Below are 26466 nucleotides of genomic sequence, written 5' to 3' on the forward strand. Positions count from 1 at the left end.
GGAGTCATGTCAGAGGTCAGGTATTTGAGTCCATTTTCCCACAGCCGCCTGGTGTGAGTGATCTTTTACTGTGTTTTAAAAAAAATGGGCAAGGATTAAAGAGGATTAGAAAGAATATTACCCTCCTGAATATAGGTCCAAGGCACTAAGGGTAGAGAACCCAGCCAGGCAGCAAATGGGCTTTGCTTGACCAGGACACAACCTCTGCTGCATTCCTTTAAGAAACTGAATGGGAAATGTTAAGTCCCCAAACTGGATTAGTAAATAATCTCATAGCTTGTGACATCTGCTAAAATAAATTGATGAGCAGACTGCATTCTTACACTTTGAGGAGAGGGCCAGAGACATCAAGACTAAGAGTAATTATTCTTTTATCTTTTTGCTTTTTAATTTCAGCTTTATTGGGTTATAGGAATAAAGAGTAATTAAAGATGAGCACTCAGCCCAGTAAGTGTTGGAAAGGCACATTCCATAAACAAAAAAAGAAAATTTATATTTATTAATGCCATGAGTCCATATGTATTGATTAATAATTTAAGTCTTAAAATTTGAAAGTACTACTAATTTTTATTTTTATAATTCTTCCTGTTTCTAGTAGTTTTACAAAGTATTTCACAAATTCAACTGTTGAATTTATGCTGTTTATCTCATTATTGAAATGTAAGGATATATCTTTTAAGACACCTTTGGAATGTCTCTTTTTTTATATTTTATAATGTACATTAATGTGGTTTGTATCATATGACACATAATTTGGTACCAAATTACTGAGACCCAAAAAGGTGGTCTCAAACCTATTCTAGTAGGGAAGGTGTACTCTGGCCTCAGTCTTTGGAAGAAGTCATTAACTGAGGAGGTGTACTGTGGTCTCAGTCATTGGAAGAAGAAGCTAGCTAACTATATTTAAAAGATTTTAAGTTGACTACTTTAATAATAAAGATGGTGTAAAAGTTGGCTTCCCTGGTAGCTCAGTCAGTAAAGAATCTGCCTGCATTGTAGGAGAGCGGGGTTTGATCCCTTGGATGGGAATATCTACTGGAGAAGGAAATGGCAATCCACTCCAGTATTCTTGCTCAGAAAATCCTATGGACAGGGGAGCCTAGAGGGCTACAGTCCATGGGGTTGCAAGAATTGGACAAGACTTAGCAACTAACCCACCACTGTGCACGTGTGCTAAATTGTTTCAGTCATGTCCAGTTCTTTGCAATCCTATGGACTGTAACCCACTAGGCTCCTCTGCCCATGGGATTCTCCAGGCAAGAATACTGGAGTGGATTGCCACGCCCTCCTCCAGGGGATCTTCCCGACCCAGGGATTGAACCCGCACCAGCGCCACCTGGGAAGACCCCCACTACAAGTAGTTAATTTTGCATCTTTCTTCATGTAATTAGTATATTTGACTAGTGTAATAACTGTGATTATGCTGCTTTTGATATGGATTGTGATATTAAGGGAAGCATTTCTTCAAAAGTTTAAGATAGAATTTCATTTCATATGTGAATAAGAATTGATAGGTTATAACTTTAATAGGCATGCTCACTTACTTAAATGCATCTTGTACTATGCTCTTTAGGCTCAAGAATTCAAGTTGGCCCTATACAGTGAATATGTCTTCCTATTCTTCTCTCCACCACACCTCTCAATCTGCTATCCACTTCCCACCTTTCCACCACTTCTGCAAAGTGAAAGTGAAATTTGCTCAGTTGAGTCCAACTCTTTGCAACCCCATGGACTATACAGTCTGTGGAATTCTCTAGGCCAGAATACTAGAGTGGGTAGCCTTTCCCTTCTCCAGGGGATCTTCCCAACCCAGGGATCAAACCCAGGTCTCCCACATTGCAGGCAGATTCTTTACCAGCTGAGCCATCAGGGAAGCCCATCAGTGGTTTAAAACATAATTAATACCTCTTAAATATAGAATTACCATATGACATAGCAGTTCCACTCCTAGTAACCCAAGAGAGATGAAACCTTTGTTCACATAAAAATCCATACACATGGTTCAGTTTAGTTCAGTCGCTCAGTTGTGTCTGACTCTTTGCGACCCCATGAACCACAGCACGCCAGGCTTCCCTGTCCATCACCAACTCCTGGAGTTTACTCAAACTCATGTCCATAGAGTCAGTGATGCCATCCAACCATCTCATCCTCTGTTGTCCCCTTCTCCTTCTGCCCTCAATCTTTCCCAGCATCAGGGTCTTTTCAAATGGGTCAGCTCTTTACATCAATCAGGTGGCCAAAGTATTGGAGTTTCAATTTCAACATCAGTCCTTCCATTGAACACCCAGGACTCATCTCCTTTAGGATGGACTGGTTGGATCTTCTTGGAGTCCAAGGGACTCTCAAGAGTCTTCTCCCACACCACAGTTCAAAAGCATCGATTCTTCTGCACTCAGCTTTCTTTATAGTCCAACTCTCACATCCATACATAACCACTGGAAAAACCATAGCCTTGACTAGATGGACCTTTGTTGGCAAAGTAATGTCTCTGCTTTTGAAAATGCTATCTAGGTTATGACCAACTCCTTGCTTCCAAGGAGTAAGCATCTTTTAATTTCATGGCTGCAGTCACCATCTGCAGTGATTTTGGAGCCCCCCAAAATAAAGTCAGCCACTGTTTCCCCATCTACTTCCCATGAAGTGATGGGACCGGATGCCATGATCTTAGTTTTCTGAATGTTGAGCTTTAAGCCAACTTTTTCACTTTCCTCTTTCACTTTCATCAAGAGGCTTTTTAGTTCCTCTTCACTTTCTGCCATAGGGTGGTGTCATCTGCATATCTGAGGTTATTGACATTTCTCCCGGCAATCTTGATTCCAGCTTGTGCTTCTTCCAGCCCAGTGTTTCTCATGATGTACTCTGCATAGAAGTTAAATAAGCAGGGTGACAATATACAGCCTTGATGTACTCCTTTTCCTATTTGGAACCAGTCTGTTGTTCCATGTCCCATTCTAACTGTTCCTTCCTGACCTGCATACAGGTTTCTCAAGAGGCAGGTCAGGTGGTCTGGTATTCCCATCTCTTTCAGAATTTTCCAGTTTATTGTGATCCACACAGTCAAAGCCTAGGGCATAGTCAGTAAAGCAGAAATAGATGTTTTTCTGGAACTCTCTTGCTTTTTTGGTGATCCAGCAGATGTTGGCAACTTGATCTCTGGTTCCTCTGCCTTTTCTAAAACCAGCTTGAACATCTGTAAGTTCACGGTTCACATATTGCTGAAGCCTGGCTTGGAGAATTTTGAACAGTACTTTACTAGTGTGTGAGATGAGTGCAATTGTGCAGTAGTTTGAGCATTCTTTGGCATTGCCTTTCTTTGGGATTGGAATGAAACCTAACCTTTTCCAGTCCTGTGGCCACTGCTGAGTTTTCCAAATTCACTGACATATTGAATGTAACACTTTCACAGCATCAATGTTTATTGTAGTACTATTCATAGTAGCCAAAAGGTGAAAACCAAATATCCATCAAATGATGAATGGACAAACAATTGTGGTCTATCCATATAATGGAATATTATTTATATCTATAATATTATTTATATTATACAATGGAATATTATTTTGTATAATATTATTCCACAGAAAGAATGGTGTCCTGATACATGCTACAACATGGATATATGCTAAGTGAATTAAACCAGTCACAAAAGACCATATATTAAATGATTCTGTTTGTATCAAATATCTGGAATGGGCAAATCTATAGAGACAGAAAGTATATTAGTGGTTGCTTAGAGCTGAGGGAGGTTGGGTGTGGAGAGGGTGATAACTAAAGAGTATGGTGTTTTTTTTTTTTAATTTATTTTATTGAAGTATAGTTAATTTACATTGTTGTGTTAATTTCTACTGTAGAGCAAAGTGATTTCATTATACATATATATACATTCTTCTTCATATTCTTTTCCATTATGATTTATCACAGGGTATTAAATATATTTCCCTGTGCTAAATGGAACTTTGTTGTTTATCCTTTCTCTCTATAATTGTTTGCATCTGCTGATCTCAAACTCCCAATTCATCGCTCTCCCACCTCCCTCCCCCTGGCTTCCTTAAGTCTGTTCTCTGTGTCTGTGAGTCTGTTTCTGTTTCATGGAAGTTCATTTGTGTCATATTTTAGATTCCACATATAAGTGATATCGTATGATACTTGTCTTTCTAACTTAGTTCCTTAAGTATGATCATCTCTAGGTCCCTCCATGTTGCTACATTATTTCACTCTTTCTTATGGCTGAGCAGTATTCCATTATATGTATACACCTATATATATTTTATATATATATACAACATCTTTACCCATTCATCTGTCAGTGGACATTTAGATTGCCTATTGTACATATTGCCACAATGAACATTGAGGTGTATGAATCTTTTCAAATTATAGTTTACTGCAGATATATGCCCAGGAGTAGGATTGAGGAACCTCCTACTGTTTTCTGTAGGGGCTACACTAGTATACATTTGGGTTTCCTTTTAAAGTGATGAAAATATTCTGAAATTGTGGTGATGGTTGCACATGTCTGTTAATGTACTAAAAACTATTGAATTGTGTACTTTAAATGGGTGAACTGTAAAGTATGTAAATTATATCTCAATAAAGCTGTTATTAAAAGCTAAATTAAAAAGTAATACCTCCTCCTATATGTATCTATACCTATAGTAAAGCACATAGTCTGATTATAATTAATTTAAGGAATCTGTCTTTCTTGGGAATTCTCTGGTGGTCCATTGGTTGGGAATCTGTGCTTTCAACTGCCAAGGGGCCAGATTTGATCCCAGGTTGGGAAACAAAGATCCCGGAAGCTGCGTAGCACGGCCCACCCCACCCTAAAATCTGTCTCTGTCATTACATTAGGAAGCTCCAGAGAATAGTGTCTTGGCATTCCCTAACAAGCATAGTGCTTTGCACTATGTTAAGAATTGAACAATTAGTTTCTTTAGGTAGATATATTCCTAAGTATTTTATTCTTTCCGTTGCAATGGTGAATGGAATTGTTTCCTTAATTTCTCTTTCTGTTTTCTCATTATTAGTGTATAGGAATGCAAGGGATTTCTGTGTGTTGATTTTATATCCTGCAACTTTACTATAGTCATTGATTAGTTCTAGTAATTTTCTGGTGGAGTCTTTAGGGTTTTCTATGTAGAGGATCATGTCATCTGCAAACAGTGAGAGTTTTACTTCTTCTTTTCCAATTTGGATTCCTTTTATTTCTTTTTCTGCTCTGATTGCTGTGGCCAAAACTTCCAAAACTATGTTGAATAGTAATGGTGAAAGTGGGCACCCTTGTCTTGTTCCTGACTTTAGAGGAAATGCTTTCAATTTTTCACCATTGAGGATAATGTTTGCTGTGGGTTTGTCATATATAGCTTTTATTATGTTGAGGTATGTTCCTTCTATTCCTGCTTTCTGGAGAGTTTTTATCATAAATGGGTGTTGAATTTTGTCAAAGGCTTTCTCTGCATCTATTGAGATAATCATATGGTTTTTATTTTTCAATTTGTTACTGTGGTGTATTACATTGATTGATTTGCGGATATTGAAGAATCCTTGCATCCCTGGGATAAAGCCCACTTGGTCATGGTGTATGATCTTTTTAATGTGTTGTTGGATTCTGATTGCTAGAATTTTGTTTAGGATTTTTGCATCTATGTTCATCAGTGATATTGGCCTGTAGTTTTCTTTTTTTGTGGGATCTTTGTCAGGTTTTGGTATTAGGGTGATGGTGGCCTCATAGAATGAATTTGGAAGTTTACCTTCCTCTGCAATTTTCTGGAAGAGTTTGAGCAGGATAGGTGTTAGCTCTTCTCTAAAGTTTTGGTAGAATTCAGCTGTGAAGCCATCTGGACCTGGGCTTTTGTCTGCTGGAAGATTTTTGATTACAGTTTCAATTTCCGTGCTTGTGATGGGTCTGTTAAGATTTTCTATTTCTTCCTGGTCGAGTTTTGGAAAGTTGTACTTTTCTAAGAATTTGTCCATTTCTTCCACGTTGTCCATTTTATTGGCATATAATTGTTGATAGTAGTCTCTTATGATCCTTTGTATTTCTGTGTTGTCTGTTGTGATCTCTCCATTTTCATTTCTAATTTTATTGATTTGATTTTTCTCCCTTTGTTTCTTGATGAGTCTGGCTAATGGTTTGTCAATTTTATTTATCCTTTCAAAGAACCAGCTTTTGGTTTTGTTGATTTTTGTTATGGTCTCTTTTGTTTCTTTTGCATTTATTTCTGCTCTAATTTTTAAGATTTCTTTCCTTCTACTAACGCTGGGGTTCTTCATTTCTTCCTTTTCTAGTTGCTTTAGGTGTAGAGTTAGGTTATTTATTTGACTTTTTTCTTGTTTCTTGAGGTGTGCCTGTATTGCTATGAACTTTCCCCTTAGGACTGCTTTTACCGTATCCCACAGGTTTTGGGTTGTTGTGTTTTCATTCGTTTCTATGCAAATTTTGATTTCTTTTTTGATTTCTTCTGTGATTTGTTGGTTATTCAGCAGCGTGTTGTTCAGCCTCCATATGTTGGAATTTTTAATCGTTTTTCTCCTGTAATTGAGATCTAATCTTACTGCATTATGGTCAGAAAAGATGCTTGGAATGATTTCTGTTTTTTTGAATTTACCAAGGCTAGCTTTATGGCCCAGGATGCTATGGGGAGGGAGGAGGGAGGAGGGTTCAGGATGGGGAGCACATGTATACCTGTGATGGATTCATTTTGATGTTTGGCAAAACTAATACAATTATGTAAAGTTTAAAAATAAAGTAAAATTAAAAAAAAAATAAAATAAAATAAAGTAAAATTAAAAAAAAAAAAAAAGAATTGAACAATTAAATTCCTTCACTGTAAAAAAAGGGCAACCCACTCCTATATCTTGCCTGGAGAATTCCATGGACAGAGAAGCCTGGTGGGCTGTAGTCCATGGGGTTACAGAGAGTTGGACACGACTGAGTCACACACACACACACACACACACACACACACACACACTGTAAAAGAGAAATAAAAAAATGTTGCCACAACTTGTTGTTCCAAAATTGTGTTTTATAATTTTTTACATTTATTGTTTTTTGGAAAAATAAATAATTTTCTCACATATTATTTCTTCAGCTTAGTTTCCATTTTGTATTTGAAGTTGCACATAAGTAATTTATTACCTTATTTTTACCTTTAGGCGTATTCTGATCTTTGGGATTTGCATATATACAAGCATTTTATACACATTATCAGTAAGACCTTCTTGTCGTTTCAACTAGCTTAATGTTTGTTTTTTAAATCAAGTTAACTTTATGAAATTTGAATCTACACTTTTGTGGATGTTTGAATTTAACATAATTTTTCTTTTTTGTGTGTGTGGTGTGTCTATGTGTGTATGTTATTTTTCTAGTATTTACTAGAGATGAAAAGTCTCATTTTACCTCCAGAACACATTCTGAAACGGGGTGATAGTGAAGCAATTGCCTATGCTTTCTTTCATCTTCAGCACTGGAAGAGAATAGAAGGTGCTCTTCATCTGTTACAGTGCACGTGGGAAGGCAGTAAGTATTCTTTTCCAAATGCAGTGCTAATCTTTCTGACTATTCATTGCATTCACAGGCAGTCTTTTTTTAATGAGATTGTCTGGGTTTCGTTAAGGATTTATTGTTCAGATTGGTTTGAAAGTGAACTCTGCGGTGTTCATTGGTTTATTGGTAGAAGAAATGTGTAATGTGCTTATATTAAAACCACATTTAGGAAAAGCAGGATGAAAAACTGGGTATTCTGCTGTATGTTCACTTATATTAAATATTTATAAGGAAAAATATTAAAATTTATAAACCTTCATTTTTTATGTGGCTTGCTACTCTAATATTTTTTAAATTGGACTTTTTTTGGTTTTGAGATGTGTACAATATGAAACTCTTTTTTCATTACTGAAATCAACTTAATTCTTTAAAAAAATTTTAAAAAATATTTATTTTTAAAAATTTATATGATGACTGTGCCAGGTCTTTGTTGTGGCATGTAGGATCTAGTTCCCTGACCAAGGATTGAACCCATGCCCCCTGCATCGAGAACTTCGAGACTTAGCTACTGAACCATCAGGGAAATTCCCCCCAATTTTTTAATTGTGGTAAAATATATATAACATAAAAGCATTTTAAACATTTTAAAATGCTCAGTTCTGTGAAATGCATGTACATTGTTGTGCAACCATCACCATCATCCATCCTGAGTTTTTTCATCAACCCAAACAGAAATTCTGTGCCAACTGAAATATAACTCCTCATTGTTTACTCCTTCCCAGCCCCCTGGTAACCATTCTATTTTTTGTCTCTCTGAGTTTGACTACTCTAGGTATCTCATATAAGTGAAATCATACATTTGTCCTTTTATATGTGGCTTATTTCATTTACATATTATTGAAGTATGTGTAAGAGTTTTATTCTTTTTAAGGATGAATAATATTCCATTGTAAGTGTATACAAAATTTTGTTTATCCATTCATCCATCAGTGGACATTTGGACTGTTTCCACCTTTTGGCTATTGTGGATAATGCTGCTGTGAACATAGGTACAAAAGAACCTGTTTAATTCTTGCTTTCAATTCTTCTGGGTGTACTCCTAGAAGTGGAATTGCTAGATCATATAATTTTGTGTTTAATTCTTTGAGGAACCACCGTACTGTTTTCTATAGCAGCTGAACCATGTAACATTCCACGTGCAATGCACAGGGATTTCACTTTCTTTATATCCTTGCCAATACTTGTTATTTTCTGCTTTTTGGTAATAGCACCCTAATGGGTATGAAATAGTACCTCATTTTGATTTGCATTTCCCTAATAATTAATAATGTTGAACATATTTTTATGTGTTAGTTGGCCATTTGTATATTTCTTTGGAAAATTGGATTATTTTCCACTAACTACCACATCTCTCATTTGTAACTTTTTAGAATTAGCTGTAGATGAAAATTCAAAAATGAATTCAGTGCACATTCTAAATAACAACTAAAACTTGCTAATCTCCTCAGTTCTCAAACATTGCACTAAGGCACTTTTGGATATTATAGTAAATTCACAAGAGTGCCATGAGATTTTAAATTTTTCATAGAAACGCAGCAATACACCATTGAAACTGTAGCTCTAGATAGTTAAAGGTTTCAGCAGTATTCTGTTTTCTTTCAGTGTTGTCACAGCTTTGCAAAGCTGGGTTTTTGTTAGTTGCTATGATTAAAGGAAGTACCACACAAAACTCAGTGTGCAACAGGAAATGAGGATGGTATTATCCAAAGTGATTGTGAGGTTTGAGAAATTATGTGGTGTCCAACAGGCTCATATATCCCATTAGGGAGAAATGATGGTTATTTAAAATTGAAATAACTTTTTTCCTTTAATTTATGTGTATTTTTTTCAACTTGCTGCTAAGCTGTTAGAACAAAAGCTTTTGAAATTGATCAGACCCACTACTTAATAAGTGGAATTGTTAAATACTTCTTACAGCCTAGGGGCATCATAGCAAATTACTGAGACATGAAGCGCACCACGTGTCCTTGAATCAAGAAAATTTGGGAACCTCTGTATTAACTTTTGCTGAGCGTTAGGCACTGTGGTTGATACTGACAATATACAGGTTAATGAAAACAGAACCACTGAAACTGAGGAGTTCGATGTTTTGAGGTACTTAGATTTTCTTTTGGTTTTTCTCCAGTAGTTTGCAAGCTTCTCAAAACTATGTAGTCTGTCTTAATCACTTTGTATGTGTCATCAGTGCCTAGCCTGCTTGGCACGTAGGAAGTTCTCCATAAGTATATGATTGATTTTGTGTTTTGTGAACAATCATCTTAATGAATGATTTCCTAGTGTCACTGATTTAATTTGCTCTGTGACTTCGGAAAGTCGCTGAATTTTATTGTAGCAAAACAAAAATCCGTATTTTGACAAAAGTTCATAGATCCAAGCACTAAAGGAAAAACAAAAACCTTATAATTTTGATAGTTGAGTAGATCAATAAAGATTTCTTCTTTAAGAAGTCTGTAGGAATGGATGATAATCTAGATAAAGGATGCATAAACTTTTTCTGTAAAGGACCAGTTGGTAAATATTTAGTCTTTGTGGGCCATAGTCTCTGTCACAATTACCCAACTCTTACAGCATGGAAGCAGCCTTTTATAATATATAAATAAGGAGACATGGCTATATTCTAATATAATTTTATTTATAAAAACAGATAGTGGTCCAGGTCTGACCAAAGGTGACCCCTTTATATACTTAATTTAGGTACTTTGGTGACCCCTGATCTAAATTAAGCTCTGCTTACAGAAAACTTTGGTATCAGCTCAAATATGAAGTTAGGATCCATTGAAAACTCTTAGGTTGACAGAAGTTATGACTACAACAGTTGTTTGATTTCCCTAAGAAGTGGAATTCACATGTGGAGAGTTAAGTATTTTGTGTTTGTAATGAGGAGACTGAGGCAAGGACACAGCCAGTCTTATCTTCCACTACTCCCTTTAGTTTTATTTCAGTTAGATCAATTCACTATTCTCTAAATAAAATTTATTCTTCTTATTTGTTCCTCTGAATATTTTGTTTCTTTCGTGTAAAATGCATCTCTAAAAAAGAAAACAAAATGCTATGTGGGGGACTTCCCTGGTGGTCCACTGTCTAAGACTCCATGCTCCCAATGCCGGGGGCCCAGGTTACACCTGTAGTCCAGGAACTAGATTCCACATGCCTCAAAAAAAGAAAAAAGATCCCCCATGCTGCCTTGAAGATTGAAGATCCCGTATGCTGCAACTAAGACTGGGCACAACTGAACAAATATTTTTTTTAAATAAATTTTAAAAATACATCTCCAAAATAGCTTTGATTATAGTAGATGATGAAAGTGAGATTGAATTGCATGTCAACAAATGTATATTTTTTTCCCTCAGCTTTTAGAATGATTCCATATCCATTAGAGAAAGGCCATCTATTTTATCCTTATCCCAGCTGCACAGAGACTGCTGATAGAGAGCTATTACCTTGTAAGTAAATATTCAAGTTTTTCTAAACTTAAAATTAGTTGTGAGATTATTTTTCATAGTATTCTCCCATTTTAAAAGTACCTCTGGTTGAAGTTCAGGATACTGTTTAAATACTATTTTAACCAGTTCTTGGATGTAGTTGCATAATTTAGTTTATATTTTTGTGGTAAAACCTTGTACTTGGTTCAGTAAAGGACACACAGATGAAAGTTTTTGTTTTTCTTTTCTTATAAGCAGTCATCTTAAAGAAGAAATAATACCAATCCTTCACAAACTCTTTTCAGAAAATGAAGGAGCACTCTCCAGCTCATTCTGTGAGACCAGCATTACCATAACAACACAGTCAGACAAAACATTCAAGAAAGCTATAGAACAATATCTCTCATGAACATAGACACAAATGTCTTCAACAAAATGTTAGCAAACTGAATCCACCAACATGTAAAAAGGATTATGCTCCATGGCCAATTGGGATTTACCTCACAAATGCGAGGTTGCTTTAACATCTGAAAATGTAATAGAATAAAGGACAATAGATGGAGAATAGCATTTGACAAAAATCCTATACCCATTCATGATAAAAATTCTGAACAAACTGAGAATAAAAGGGAGCTTCCTCAACCTGATAAAGAGCATCTACGAAAAACCCACAGCTCACATCATACTTAATGATGAAAGACTGAATGCTTTCCCCCTAAGATCAGGAACAAGACAAGGATGTCTGCTCTCTTCTCTTCAGCATTGTAGTAAAGGCTCTAGTTAATGCCACCAAGCAAGAAAAAGAAATAAAAGGCATTCATGTTTGAAAGAAAGAAGTAAAACTGTTTTTATTCACAGATGACATAATCTTCATGAATTCCATAAAAATACTATTAGAACTAATAAACTAGTTCAGCAAGGTTGCAGGATATAATATTGATATATATATACACACATATATATATATAACTCAGTCATATATTTATATACCAGCAAAACAGACCCAATGAGAGTAGCATCAAAAAGAACAAACAATTTAGGAATAAATTAAAAGAAATGTGAGATTTTTAAAATCCACTAAATACTGCTTGGAAGAATTAAAGAAAATGAAATAGATAGTCCATGTTTATGGATTGGAAGCCCCAATATTATTTTGATGACAATTCTCTTCTAATTGATCTATTAATTCAATACAATTCTTACAAATTGATAAGCTGATCCCAAAATGTATATGGCATGTTAAAGGACCCAGAACAGTCAAAATAATCTTTACAAAGTAGAGTGAAATTGGAGGGACTATACTTCTCAATATATTAAAAAAAAAAGAAATAGAGTCAAGAAGAGAACAAGAAATACATAAGGGTTATGACTGCTGAAAGTGTTTTTGTCTAGTTCCTGCTTTTAGGAAGCTAAACTTTTGAAAGAATAGTCTGCTTTTTGTCTCAGCTGTCTTATCATCCACTCACTCTTTTTCTCTGTGAGCTGGTAAATTTGTTGAATTAGCCTTTTTATGATTTAACTGATACGTAAGGATGCTGACAGTTATAAACACTAGTTTCCTCTTATAAAATAAATCTGTACCACAGTTTTTACAATTCTGGGTTCATTAGAACTAAAGTGTAGGAAGGAAAGTTGCAGTTTTACAGCCATCACACTTAAGAGCTGAAAAGTTCGAACAGATAGATAAAAACTTAGGAGAGCTTATGGAAGTTGAGTATGCTGATATTTTTCTCCCACAATTTTTATTTTTGAGTATGTTGTATATGTGACATGTCAACCATACACACACACATCCATGTGTGTGTTATATGCTTAAATATTTTATTATGTAATCTATTTAACATATACATACATAGCCTTTATATTTTATATCTCTTAACATACATGGGGTTAAGATATGTTTGTAAGTTATATATAATATGTATATTATTAAATACATGTTTTATAAGTAGTCAATGTTGTAAGCACTCTTTGGGTATAAGGGAGCCACTTCAAGTTAGCTTAAAAATAAAGAGAATTTGTTGGAAGAAGCCTGAGTTATCTCAAAGAACACAAAGGCAACAATTATACTTGCACTTTGGAAGAGACCAAAACCAGAAGGCTATCAGGATTTCTATAAGGAGTCATTTCTCTGTGTATCTCTGTCTCTGACTGCATTTTTCAGTCTCTCCTATTCTTACTTTCCTTTTTATTCCCCAACTCCATCTTTTCTTTGTATGAACTTTCATTTCTGCTTCTCTCAGTGTATCTGCTTCATTTTTATCTTGCTCTTTGCAGTTTGGCTCTCCCTTTCTTAGACACATGTAGCCAGGCTTGATAACTCCGGTGCAGCTCTGAATTTACATGTCATCAATTCAGGAGGATAATATAGAATGAAGAATATCTCAATCCTGCTTCTAAAACTTCTGGGAGAGTAAATCAGATTTACCCAGGTGTTCATCTCTAATCCAGTCTGCTATGGCCTAGTGACAGGATCAGGTCGTGTAAACAAAATTACCAAAATATCTCTTTCCCGCTACATCACAAAACTGACTTAGGTGTCGTTATTTTCTGGGAGAGAATGAGATCACTAAGGGAAACTGTATAGAGTGTGAGACACAAATTAAAGGTGAACCATGATGAAAATTTCTAAGGAATGGGTGGCCAATAAGGAGTCAGAAGATTCAGTGAAGGAGTGGTCTGAGACAGGACAGGAACCAGAACTAGATATCCTAGAAACTAAAAGGAGAAAACAAATTGCAAGTGAGGAGGAGTATCCAAGGTATTAAATAAGGTAATTACTGAGAAGAATCCATTGACTTTGGCAATTAGAAGATCATTAGTGTTAGAAATATTTTCTTTCCTCAGGAGAGGGTGGTGGTAGTAGGTGTTGTGTTTCTGTTTTAATGGGAACAAGGATATTTAAGGCAAAGGAATGAATCTTTAATTGTGGAACATTAAAATGCAAGAGTGTATTACATTAGGCTAATACATTTAACCTAAAATAATGCCCCCCAAATCATTACAGAAGTTGCCTGATAATATAAGGCAAGCTTTCATAGTACTGTGAATAAAATCATCAAGTCATTATTTTGTATTGTCAGAGCCTCAGGCTATAAGAACGGAGAGTTTGTGTAATGGAAGGACTTTGTTATTTCTAGGGGTCTGCTAAGTCACTTCAGTCATGTCTGACTCTGTGTGACCCCATAGACAGTAGCCCACGAGGCTCCCCTGTCCCTGGGATTCTCCAGGCAAGAACACTAGTGGGTTGCCATTTCCTTCTCCAATGCATGAAAATGAAAAGTGAAAGCAAAGTCACTCAGTCATGTCCGACTCTTAGCGACCCCATGAACTGCAGCCCACCAGGCTCCTCCGTCCATGGGATTTTCCAGGCAAGAGTATTGGAGTGGGGTGCCATTGCCTTCTCCATTCTAGGGGTCTACTCATTTGCAAATTCTAGAAGCTATGAGAGGAGGGATGTTCTGGGGTGTAGTTTGATTATATTGTATATTCTTAGAGTATTTTTTCTGTCTTTATGATAAAATGAACAAATTTTTATTAATGTGGAGCTTTAATTCCCAAGAGTACTTAAGGTTTTTTGCTTTCAATTCTCCTTCAACTTTGATATGACTTAAGGCATTCTGGAATTTGCTTATGAACCTCATAAGTTCAGACTTGAACTATTCCCTTAGTTCACATAGCTATTTAGTTGTCTTTTATGCCTCCTGATAAATTTTTCTCTACAAGTCAGTGATGAAATTTGAACTTTACTTCTAAGGGAGTGTTTCTGTACTAGTCATCCATTATTTTGATGTATTAGCCAAACATTGACTGACAAATGAATCTATAGAAAGCAATCCAAAAAGAAACAATTGGATCTCTCCTATAGTATAAAAATTTCGTATTTTAGAAAATTATCCTATTAAAGCTATACAGTTTTCTACCTCATAAAGTAGGAATAATACTATCTATCTCCTAGGATTATTGAAAAAAATAATATAAATAAAAGCACTTTGTAAGCCACAACATGCTGTCATTTCATAAATATTATTTATTTTGCTCTCTTACACAAAAGCAACTATAGTAACATTGGCGTATGTAAGTATTTGTTCCCTATCTTTGCAAATACCATGGTTTTTATCTTTTGATTTGCTAGAAGAAGTTGGCCTCTCATGGCTGAGGGACAGAGCATAGGGGACTGATTTTTTGGGGGTGCTGAAAGCACAGTGTTGTTCATAGCTTCTAATGTTTCTAACTTTAAAAAATTTCAGATTTGGTGTGCTTTTACTTTAAACATGACACAAGGCTCTGGAAATTTTCTGCATTTTTAATGAGTTTGCTTTTTGGTATGTACTTTCTGAAGATAGTATATAATACATAAAAAATATCCTGGCTACTGAAGGAAACTTAGGTGTAATCTTCTCTGTGAATCATTATGTTTTAAAATGTTAAATTTATAGTTAACCTTGATTCAGCACTGAATTAGTCATTCCTTACTTATGCAGGGTATTACATCAGGAATTCCTCGGTCTGTGTCCAACCCTGTGAGCAGCCAACTGAAGTCCCAGAATAGCTCTCAGTTTAACAGACATTTATTGAGCACCTACTGTGTACCAATCATTGTAATAGGTTCCTGACATCATTGTTATTCAAGTATTTTCACATTTCAAATAAGATAAAAATACTTGAATACTATTGGTAATGAAATATCTAATCACTAGAAAAATAATAACCTTTGTAAATGTGTAAATGTAAAAATAAGACAATAGACTCCATTTGTGTTCAGAATCTAGGACTTTGATGTTCTGGTTAGATTTTTACAGTGCTCAATGAAATGTCACATAAGTGGGTAAAATTATTAACTGATTGTTCTAGGAAATCTCCAACCACATGTCTATTTCTTGATCTCTGTACTCATGTCTGAGCTCCTAAAGATCAAAAATTAAAACAACACCTTTATAAAGTGCTTACAGTGTTCATCATAACAACTCCATGGCAACTGCTAGAGGGTTTAGCAACTTATTCAAGATCACACAGCTAATAAATGACAAAGCTCTTTTTCAAAACCACCTCAGCATGACTACAATTACTGCTCTTTCTCACAGTGCCATCCTTTTCCCAGTTCCCAGTAGTCATCTAACTATGTAGATGTGCTGTTGATGCTATAAATAATGGATAACTTCTTTCTACCTTGCTTGACCAGAGACTTCTTGTTTTTTTTTTTTTTTTTTTAATTTTCCCTTTTTAGTTTTTAGAAATGGATTTCACTTGAAAATATTAAAACTGGCTTACACTATATTCTGAAATAAAATCCATTTCTATCTTTTCTCTCTTTCAGCATTTCATCATGTTTCTGTTTACCCAAAGAAGGAGATTCCTTTTTTCATCCATTTCACAGCAGGACTATGTTCTTCTACAGCAATGATAGCTTTTCTTACACACCAGTTTCCTGAAATCATGGGTGTTTTTGCTAAAGCTGTAAGTATGATCTCAAGGACTTGTATAGAATATTTGTAAAACACACAAGAAACCATCTCTGATCTGTTTGTGCTAAACCAGTTGAGCAGTGGAAGATATTTGTTATAAAGTAAATTACAGGAATTGATTTATAAAGTTGCTGCCATAAATATGTCAAACATAAGTTTTTGGTGATTTGAGCTATATTTTTGTTGCTTAAAAGTTTTGAAAATACAATGTCATAAATTATAAAGCTGGTCTTTGTAGATCACTTTTGGTAGTAAAGTTAACCCTTCTTACTAGTTAAAGAATAATCCAGCCCTTTTAAATGCATTTTCTTTGGGATTTTAAAAAAAAATTCCTTGTTTTGTACAAAAGCCTTTTGGTTTTTCCATTTAAATGAAATCATTAGTTCTAAGGATTTGCTGAATGTTATATTCAAGAGTGCCCCTAGGATAAGGAATAAGTAGGTAAGATAGGACAGTTGAGACATTTGTCCTGGGTTCAGAATGTGCCCTTTCACTCAAAAGTCTTCCTTGTTATTATATGTGCATATTCTTACTGATCTTCCCAACCTTGGATGTAGAACCATCTACAGACCTTTATTTTCATTTTTACCCCTTAGTTTTGAACAGCTTCCCCATTTCCTGACCCAGGCCCAGAAAGTACTTGAGGATTGATTTTAAAGAGAGTATCCTGTGATTATTAACTTTTCTACATAAACCTATTAATTAATGTCACTGACTCAAAGCAAAATTACCAAAGAGAAGTCCCTTTAAGTCTCTAAGCCTAATAAAAAAAGACATGTCTTGTACATCTTTGCATTTTTACTAAGTAATGAATTCAAACCCAAAAAGAAAATGTTAATTCATTATACTCCCAAATAGAAAAGCACTGAGAATCATAGAAATATTAGCCTTTATTTGGTAATGCAGTTTCTATATTTTTCTCTTTGTGCCTCCATTATAACTCCCTGTGTCCTCACAGTTTCTTTTCTTGCCTTAAGAATAGTTTATTTTGTGCCTTAAAGATTAGCTGGTTTTCTTCTGGCACCAGTAGTGAGAGCACTGGTTTCTCTTTTTCCCTGAAGGTCAACTATTATAATGTGTTAAGTTGCCACTGGCTGTAGGCCTAAGAGTTTGAGACTACAGTTGATTCTGGGTCAGGCTTCAAGAAGGATGACTTTTTACTGTTGTTCAGGGAGTATAGATATTTGGGTTGGAAACTGACTCTTCTACTTCCTTTTAGTATAAAAAGAAAGCTTACTGATCACACCATAACTCTGTTGCTTGCAGTGGTGCTGATTGGCGAGTGTGTGTCTCAAACTGAAATGACCTCACTGTGTAATCTGGCATGGAAAAAAATGGACTAAACAGAGAATCCCGTCCATTTAACAAGCAGAAAAAAATATGCAGCTGTGTATTTGAGATCACAGAAAAGCAGTGGGAGAGATGGTCTCTCAGGGCATTGGGAAGGAGGTAAAATAGAGAGAGGAGGGAGATCTAGAATCTGGAGTAGAGATACAGTAATTGTTAGCAGTGTCCTTCCATGAAGTACTGGCTAAAATTAATGTGGAGTTAGTATCTAATGTCTGCCTTACCTAAGAGATCTCTGATGCACCAAAAGAGCCTTTAGGATTACATAACACAAGCTCCTAGCAGTGTCTGAGAATAAGTAATTATCCATTTGAAAGTTGAAGCTTCTTTTTTAGATCAAAAGTTATTAATTTACTGTGATTCTAGTTGATGAACAATAAATAGACATTTGTTTACTATCTTTTGGTATGTGTTGCTGGTATGTAGTGTTTAAAATGTGCCTGACAGCAAACTTCTACAGCTAGATTTTATCCCCGTGGCCTTTACATGTACAGTTTAAATTCCTAAAAGTTAAGTATTTACTGAAAGTACCTGCAGATCAATATTCGGTATGTAGTAGTTCCAAGGGCTGTTTCCATTTAAGAATTAATGGGAAATGAAAACAATATAGGCAGACTCCAGTTTATAAACTCAATAAACAATTACCCTAGTAGACAGCAAGAGAACCAGAGGTTCACATTCTTCTTACCACTTAATATTGTGTGGTCTCTGCCCCAGGAGCATTACCATCACCCAGGACCTTGTTAGAAGCAAGACCCTCAGATGATTCTATATACATTTAAAGCTTAAGAAGACCTTGCTCTACTCTACCCCCAATAGAGGAATTTAGAATTCCTGGATGGTGCCACCTTATCAAGGTGGAAAAGGGACAAGATTGTAGAGTCGTTATGAGCAGAGGCTCTGGAGCCAGACTGTTTTGCTTTGGATTTCAGCTGTGATACTTATTGGCTGTGCAACCTTGGGTAAGTTGCTTAACCTTCCCCACCACCCAGTTGTAAAATGGGAATAGTACTACCTCTTGGATTTTTGTGAAGGCTAAATGAGTTTAAAATTTATCAAGAATTTAGCACTGTGTCTGCCCACAGTAAAAAGTAGGTGTTAGCTGTTGTTGTCATCATCATTGTCATCATCATCACGGAAGTGCAGCTGTGGTGAGAAACCCTACCCCCTTCATGTTTGGAAGAGCTATGTCCTACTAATAAACAAAAAATACTTTTTTCCATGGAAATAGTAGTAGAAATGGCTGTTAGGTATCATTTAAATAATTCTTTTAGTACTATATTTCCAGTACATTATGTGCACCAGAAAGTGAAGAAATGTTTCAAATTCTAGGCACTAGCAAACTGCCTTAGGGAGCAGAACCCATTGGTAAGTTGCAAACTGCATGTGTTAAAAATTTTTAGCTAAGTCAGATATTTGATAGCCAAGTACAGTATCAATGAAATATAGAAATCAATGAAGAATTTTTGAAACATACTTATTCTTCTATTAAGTAAGGCAAAGCGGTTTAAGAAAATTTCCTAGTTCCTTCCATTGTTGCCATTGTCTCTTCTTCATCTAATAACTTCTTGTATTATTTCTCATGCTAGAGTAAATTCAGTCTGCATTTGTTAAAATGCATTTGTTATGAAAATTGCTTTTTCATGAAGCAAGGCGCTAGGGATTAGTAATTTGTAGTAATCCTCACTGAACATTAGATTTAGATAAATGGAAGGGAATGAACTAGAATGGTTAGTGTTTTAGTGCCCCTTCTTTTGCATGATATAAAGATATGGAAAGAGATTTCATCTTCAGCACATTAGGACTTTTTCTCCTGATTTTTCTCCTGGCTGAGATGAAAACAGCCTGACAGTAGACACGGAGCAATGGAAAAAAAATTGCATAAATCCCTGGAGATGTGGAATGTGCTGATATCAGAGCTGATAGTCTCTTAAGGCCAGAATTCCTGAAAAAGGAAAAATTGCTTTTAAGTGGTAGGTCATTTTCTCACCTGCTTTGAAGCCTGCTGGGTTAAATATGAGAGTTCAAAGTAAGGGTAGCCAGCAAACCAATGAACTGGAATCTGATTCTGCTTATCTGAAAGGCTCTTCTTTATTTAAGAGCAGCACTGCCCTCTCCTTATTGAACCAATCTTCATCTACTCTGTCTCCTTTCATTCCTCTCTTGCAAGAAAAGCTTTCTTCTTAGTAAGCCTTGGGAAGGCGTTATTACAACAGTGAAAAGACTGAAGATGGTGTTTGGAAATTTCATTAACTTACAGATAAATTCAGGCTGTGGCATGTGACTTTAGTGCTTTTGTGTTTGAATATAAAAATCCCTAGTTGGGTTTTAACTAAACGGGCCAGCATTTGCAATGTTGGCAGATAAGGTGTTATGGGTAAAGACAAAAATTAAAAAGATTTCCAGATAAATTATTTGTTTCACTAAGGCAAAACTTGGTTAAAATTTGTTTCACTGAACACATATTGTAGCTGTGCTAGGGTGGGAATGGGCCCCATTTCCACATATTTCTACTAATCTTTATGTGGGAAAATGTGGTTGGACATGCCAGTGATGAATTTCTGAGCAACTCATAATTGGCTGGCTTCACTGTAACTAGGGCCTAACAATCTGCTTGATTAATTCTTTAAGGACTACATTAGCCAAGTTGCATGATTTCCAAAGATATAGAAGGTCAGATGTTACACTAACAAAAGACCTCTCTACAGAATGTCTCACTGGGATTTCTTCAGTCCCTTCCCCAAACTAATTAACATTTCTCTCCCTAAATTACATTTTAAAAAGTAATAAGCAGATATAAATGCCAAGTGTCTTTTACTGAATAGTAACGAGAACTTTTGAGAAGGTTTGTCCATTATTATAATTTTTTCCAGGACAAAGATTGTCTTCATAACTAGGGGAGTTGATAGACAACTATAACCATGTATTGATATACATCAGTTTAAAGGTTCCTAATTTACTGTTGTCACAACCAGTGACACGAAATCTTTCTACAGGTGAAAGGCTTTTTATAGTCTTCATCTGACTTTACTAAAACCCTAAGAGAGTTGCATTCTAAATAGCTAGGGCCCCATTCAGAAATTAAACTGAAATTAAAATGTTTCTTCACTTTGAAAATGAATTATTTTCAAGAACTAATACAGTTTTAAAAACATTTTAAATTGTAACTAAGCATAAATTCTGGGAAAATACTCTTCTATAACATGCTGTTTCCATAGTAATATATCTGAGATATTTCCCAAAGAATATCCTGATAATAAAATGAATCTATTGTAATAGGTCAAAAATTTTAAATGTTTACACTTTTGTTCCATTGTTAGTACTGCTCAAGTCTTTATTTGGGCAGTCTGGCATATTCCAATTTTTATTTTCTTAATTAACTGGGATATTTGTAGCAAGAGAAAAGTTGTTCTCTGCTTTTTATAAGGGTAATTTCTCATACTTCATCCTCATTGTTCTCCTACAAAAAGAACCAGAATGAGAAATTTATGGAATTGCTAATGTTCTTCTTTATCCAAATGTTCTAAGTACTGAACTCTTCAAAGACGAAAGAGAAAGAATAAAAGCTAGGGCAATGTACTTTTTAACACATGTCTATATTCTTTCCCCAGGATTTAATTCGGTTTTGAAGTTTGTGGAAAGCACCCTCTTTCCCTAATGAAATTCATAAAAGCTCTCCCTGAATTCATTTGGCAGAATATTTAATCATCTTTGCCCCCCCTCAAACTGAAAGCCTCAGTGCCAAAGTCTAAGTTACTCTATCACTAACTGCTGTGAATATATTTATTATTATTCATTAGCATTTGAGGCAAATGGACTGCATAGCAGGTAGAAGAGTTGTGCCTGGATATTGATGTAAATCACTCATTCCAAATTTGTAACACTAGTAGTATTAGAATTCATATTAGGAAACCTGCTGACTTTTGTTTTAGAAAAGATTTTTGCAGACCCAGCATAGTCCTCTAAATGGAAAGAATAATGGGGTACAGAGGAAAATTAAAATCTTGAGGAATAGTTATTTTAGCTTTTTTCTTGAGTGGAATTTTGCTCCTTCCCCCACCAATCAAATTTTTAATGCTCAAAAGAACTAAATTAGTACAACTAATTAATTTATTATAATTCTAAACCAGGAGTAATGTGGACTTCATCAGTTTTCTTTTTTAAAAGTTTATACTTACACTCTCATTAGTTCTTACCAGAGGCATTGGAGGACAGATTGTGATCTTCCAATGTAATAGATGAGGAAGTTTGAGCCAATCAAGTTAAGAGTTCCTTGAAATCACACAACAGATAGTCCTTTAGTCGCATATATATTTGGTTTCAAAAATGTGTCACCTCTCAACTTATACCAAAACAAGTACAGAATAAATGTCAAACCAAATATAGTAATCCTGAAGGAATTATAGACTGATAGAGTGATGACAGTAAAGTGGCCTTACTATTGTCTTCCTATAGGGGATGAATTTGGAGAAGAGTTTTAAATAAAGAGGCCAGTATGGATTGTCAGAAAGTAAAAAGGGACCTTAGATTGCAGAATTGCTTACTGAAAAGATCTAAGTAGACAAATAAACTACCTGGAAATGTTCTTCATTATATAAGCCTATTTAATGAAGTTTGCTGTTTTAAAATAAAGAATGCCCATTTGCTTTTTTGTCTTTAAACTGGTTCACTGTAATTTCATTCCTATTCTGGTTAGTAAATCACTTAAAGTACACTGATCATTTATATCACATACTCATACAACCCTAAAAAGAACTTCATCCTTTCTAATTGTCTAAAATGTGCAGTAATACTGAATAAACAGTAGGCACTCATTTGTAGTGATTCAGAGGGAATTTAATTAACTCTTTGAAACAGTAAACAAAAGAAAAAGAAAAGCTTCAGCTCAGTTCAGTTCAGTCGCTTAGTCATGTCCGACTCTTTGCGACCCCATGAACCACAGCATGCCAGGCCTCCCTGTCCATCACCAACTCCCAGAGTCCACTCAAACCCGTGTCCATCGAGTCAATGATGGCCATCCAACCATCTCATCCTCTGTCGTCCCCCTCTCCTCTGGCCCTCAATCTTTCCCAGCATCAGGGTCTTTTCCAGTGAGTCAGCTCTTCGCATCAGGTGGCCAAAGTATTGGAGTTTCAGCCTCAACATCAGTCCTTCCAATGAACACCCAGGACTGATCTCCTTTAGGATGGACTGGTTGGACCTCCTTGCAGTCCAAGGGACTCTCAAGAGTCTTTTTCCAACACCACAGTTCAAAAGCATCAATTCTTCGGCGCTCAGCTTCATAGTCCAACTCTCACATCCACACATGACCACTGGAAAAACCATAGCCTTGACTAGACGGACCTTTGTTGTCAAAGTAATGTCTCTGCTTTTGAATATGCTATCTAGGTTGGTCATAACTTTCCTTCCAAGGAGTAAGCGTCTTTTAAGTTCATTGCTTAATATAAACTAAAGCTGTAGCTTATGTTCCAGCATCTCTCTGTTTTCAAAAAATCAAAGGTGAAGTTTGTCAAGGATTGTGAGGGTAAGTTTAATTGAACAGAATAAACTTTTGGTGTAAAATAACATAACTCATGGCCTTTTTTGTTTTGTTTTTCTAAAGTGGGATTTTTAGGTAACAGATGTACTTCTAGCAGTTGTAACAATACATTGGAAACTTCAATGTGTTCCTTAATGCTGATAAGGCCTCAGTGAAAGATTAGCTATTAATGGTATTCTATCTGAATTCGAGAAAAAAATAATCTCTGTTAGTTCTCTAATTAATATTAAGATTGCCTTATGTCTGTCTCAACTGCCAGCTTCAAGAAAAGAAATTATTTGGGCTTCAGGTGATATTCAACAAAACTAAGAGAACTGATGTTCAGAGAATTCAGACCACATAATCACCCTTTAACCTCATCCTATAGTTTCAAGCATTCTGGAAATGAAATGTATATGTACTATTCAAAGTGTAGAAAAGGGCTGTATTCCCATTGAGCACTCTTGCATATTATAAATGGGATATGCAGAGAAAGAAGCAGTTTGGGGAAGAATTTAAGAAGGGAACATACTCTTATAGTCTTTGTTAGGCACTTGCCAGCTCTTGTTTTCATCTATTCAGCATGCTGAAGTCCCTATTTCTTTCTGATGCCAGAGTTCAAGCTTTTACTCCCAGGTAGCAGCAGCTTTACTATTAAATTTTAATCCCTCAGTGTTGTTAAACTTCTATCTAGAGTATAGCCACAACTATTTTTTGGCAGGCGAACACACTGCTGCTTTTCCTTCAGTCACAGTGAGATAGAAGAATGTTCTCTGGCTGAGGCATGGATGAAGGCACTTTACTAATCTTATACATAATTCATCCTTGGTTGCTGGGGTATTCAAAGTTGAAACTTTGCCCTCTGATAAAATTCAGATGGATTTTTTATTTACTTGACTCTGATCCCTTTGGGATTTAGCCCTTATTGGGAGCCCAGGAATTCTAATTCAACAAAGCTCTAGCTGTGTAGATTTTTCTTATTAATTTACTCTTGGTGTATTTTAGCTTTGTAATACTGACTCAAAAAAAACCCCCAAAAAACGGCACTAGAACATGCAGTTCAGAGTCCTGGATACCCTGAAAAGATTCTTCTTTCAGTATTGGCTTATTGGATGAGAAGATTCCAATAGAGCTTATCTTAATTTGTTTTCAAAGTTTAGTTTTTAAAGAGTCTCAGCATTTAAAAATATGTTAACTATCGCTCTTTAACATGCTATAATTTGGTAATGATTATCCTGTAACATACCAAAAGTTTTTAATGTTGAATTCATTGTATTAAGATGTTACTAATGATAAATTTGTTCATTCATTCAATGAGCAGATACTTATTGGATACCTTTATGAAATATAAAATGCAACCCATGTTCACAAGTAACTCATAGTCTAGTGGTAGGGGTTTGAGGTAGACAAGAGATGTATAAGGCAGAGGCTTCTGCTGCACGAGTAAATTAGTTTATCCTTGCAGGTTCATTCATTTGACTGGAAGTGACCGATGAGTTATTAATATTTTCACATGCCTCACATAAGATTTAGTGACCCAAAAAGTCTATCTAGACTGATAGAGGCTTTTTCCCTTTAGAAGAATTTATTTGGTTAGGATTCCTTTCAGTCCAACAAGAGTAAATAGAAAGAGGTCTCTCTCTTTATTTTATTATTTTTCAAATATCAGACATGAAAGACTTTTGTCGTTACACACAACTGATGAAGTTCATGTTTTTGTTAACTGTGGTATTCATTATGTTCATTTAAACAGTTTAGAATTTATTAAAAAATGAAGTGCTCCACAACTCAAGATTGAAATAAGAAATGTCACCCCTCAGATTCATATATAGTGGCCGCAGTAAGATTAAAGCCTACTATCAGTTCAGTTCAGTTCAGTTGTTCACTTGTGTCCAACTCTTTGCCACCCCATGGACTGCAGCATGCTAGGCCTCCCTGTCCATCGCCAACTCCCAGTGTTTACTCAGATGCATGTCCATTGAATCGGTGATGCCATCCAACCATCTAAACCTCTGTTGTTCCCTTCTCCTCCTGCCTTCAATCTTTCCCAGCATCAGGGTCTTTTCAAATGAGTCAGTTCTTCGCATCAGGTGGCCAGAGTATTGGAGTTTCAGCTTCAACATCAGCCCTTCCAGTGAATATTCAGGACTGATTTCCTTCAGAATGGACTGGTTGGATCTCCTTGCAGTCCAGGGGACTCTCAAGAGTCTTCTCCAACACCACAATTCAAAAGCATCAGTTCTTCGGTGCTCAGCTTTCTTTATAGTCCAACTCTTACATCCATACCTGACTACTGGAAAAACCATAGCTTTGACTAGACCTTTGTCTAGTTTAATGGACTTTTGTTTGCAAAGTAATGTCTCTGCTTTTTAATATTCTGTCTAGGTTGGTCATAACTTTTCTTCCAAGGAGTGAGCGTCTTTTAATTTCATGGCTGCAGTCACCATCTGCAGTGATTTTGGAGCCCAAAAAAATAAAGTCTGTCACTGTTTCCTCATCTATTTGCCATGAAGTGATGGGACCAGCTGCCATGATCTTCATTTTCTGAATGTTGAGCTTTAAGCCAACTTTTTCACTCTCCTCTTTGACTTTCATCAAGAGGCTCTTTAGTTCTTCTTTGCTTTCTGCCATAAGGGTGGTGTCATCTGCAAATCTGAGGTTATTGGTATTTCTCCTGGCAGTCTTGATTCCAGCTTGTGCTTCATCCAGCCCACTGTTTCTCATGATATACTCTGCATATAAGTTAAATAAGCAGGGTGACAATATACAGCCTTGATGTACTCCTTTCTCGATTTGGAACCAGTCTATTGTTCCATGTCCAGTTCTAACTGTTGCTTCCTGATCTGCATACAGATTTCTGAAGAGGTAGGTCAGGTGGTCTGGTATTCCCATTTCTTTCAGAATTTTCCAAAGTTTGTGGTGATTCACACATTCAAAGACTTTGGCATAGTCAATAAAGCAGAAATATATGTTTTTCTGGAACTCTCTTGTTTTTTCTGTGATCCAGCGGATGTTGGCAATTTGATCTCTGGTTCCTCTGCCTTTTCTGGTTCACATACTGTTGAAAGCCTACCATACTCATTAATTTTTATCTTTGTTTTCTATATCCTCTCATTCCTAATAATGACAGATTAATAAGAGCTAAGGACCATCCTGGTTTAGAAA

General features: G+C 35.8%; 1 protein-coding gene across 18 annotated transcripts in view; it reads left to right on the forward strand.

The window, feature by feature from the left end:
• ST7L (suppression of tumorigenicity 7 like) overlaps positions 1–26466 on the forward strand; it is a 142685-nt gene that overhangs the window by 52782 nt on the left and 63437 nt on the right. For 12 of the 18 annotated variants that reach the window (XM_024989479.2, XM_059884704.1, XM_024989482.2 and 9 more), the window contains 3 exons: positions 7372–7522; positions 10900–10992; positions 16289–16428. In XM_024989479.2, coding sequence (XP_024845247.1) covers positions 7372–7522; positions 10900–10992; positions 16289–16428 — 384 coding nt within the window. Of the gene's footprint in view, positions 1–7371; positions 7523–10899; positions 10993–16288; positions 17222–17702; positions 18184–18500; positions 22445–26466 lie in introns of those variants that run through there. The other 6 variants (XM_010803192.4, XM_024989472.2, XM_024989478.2 and 3 more) reach the window with 4 other exon arrangements.

Source organism: Bos taurus, chromosome 3, assembly GCF_002263795.3.
Source record: "Bos taurus isolate L1 Dominette 01449 registration number 42190680 breed Hereford chromosome 3, ARS-UCD2.0, whole genome shotgun sequence".
NCBI classification, from domain to species: domain Eukaryota; kingdom Metazoa; phylum Chordata; class Mammalia; order Artiodactyla; family Bovidae; genus Bos; species Bos taurus.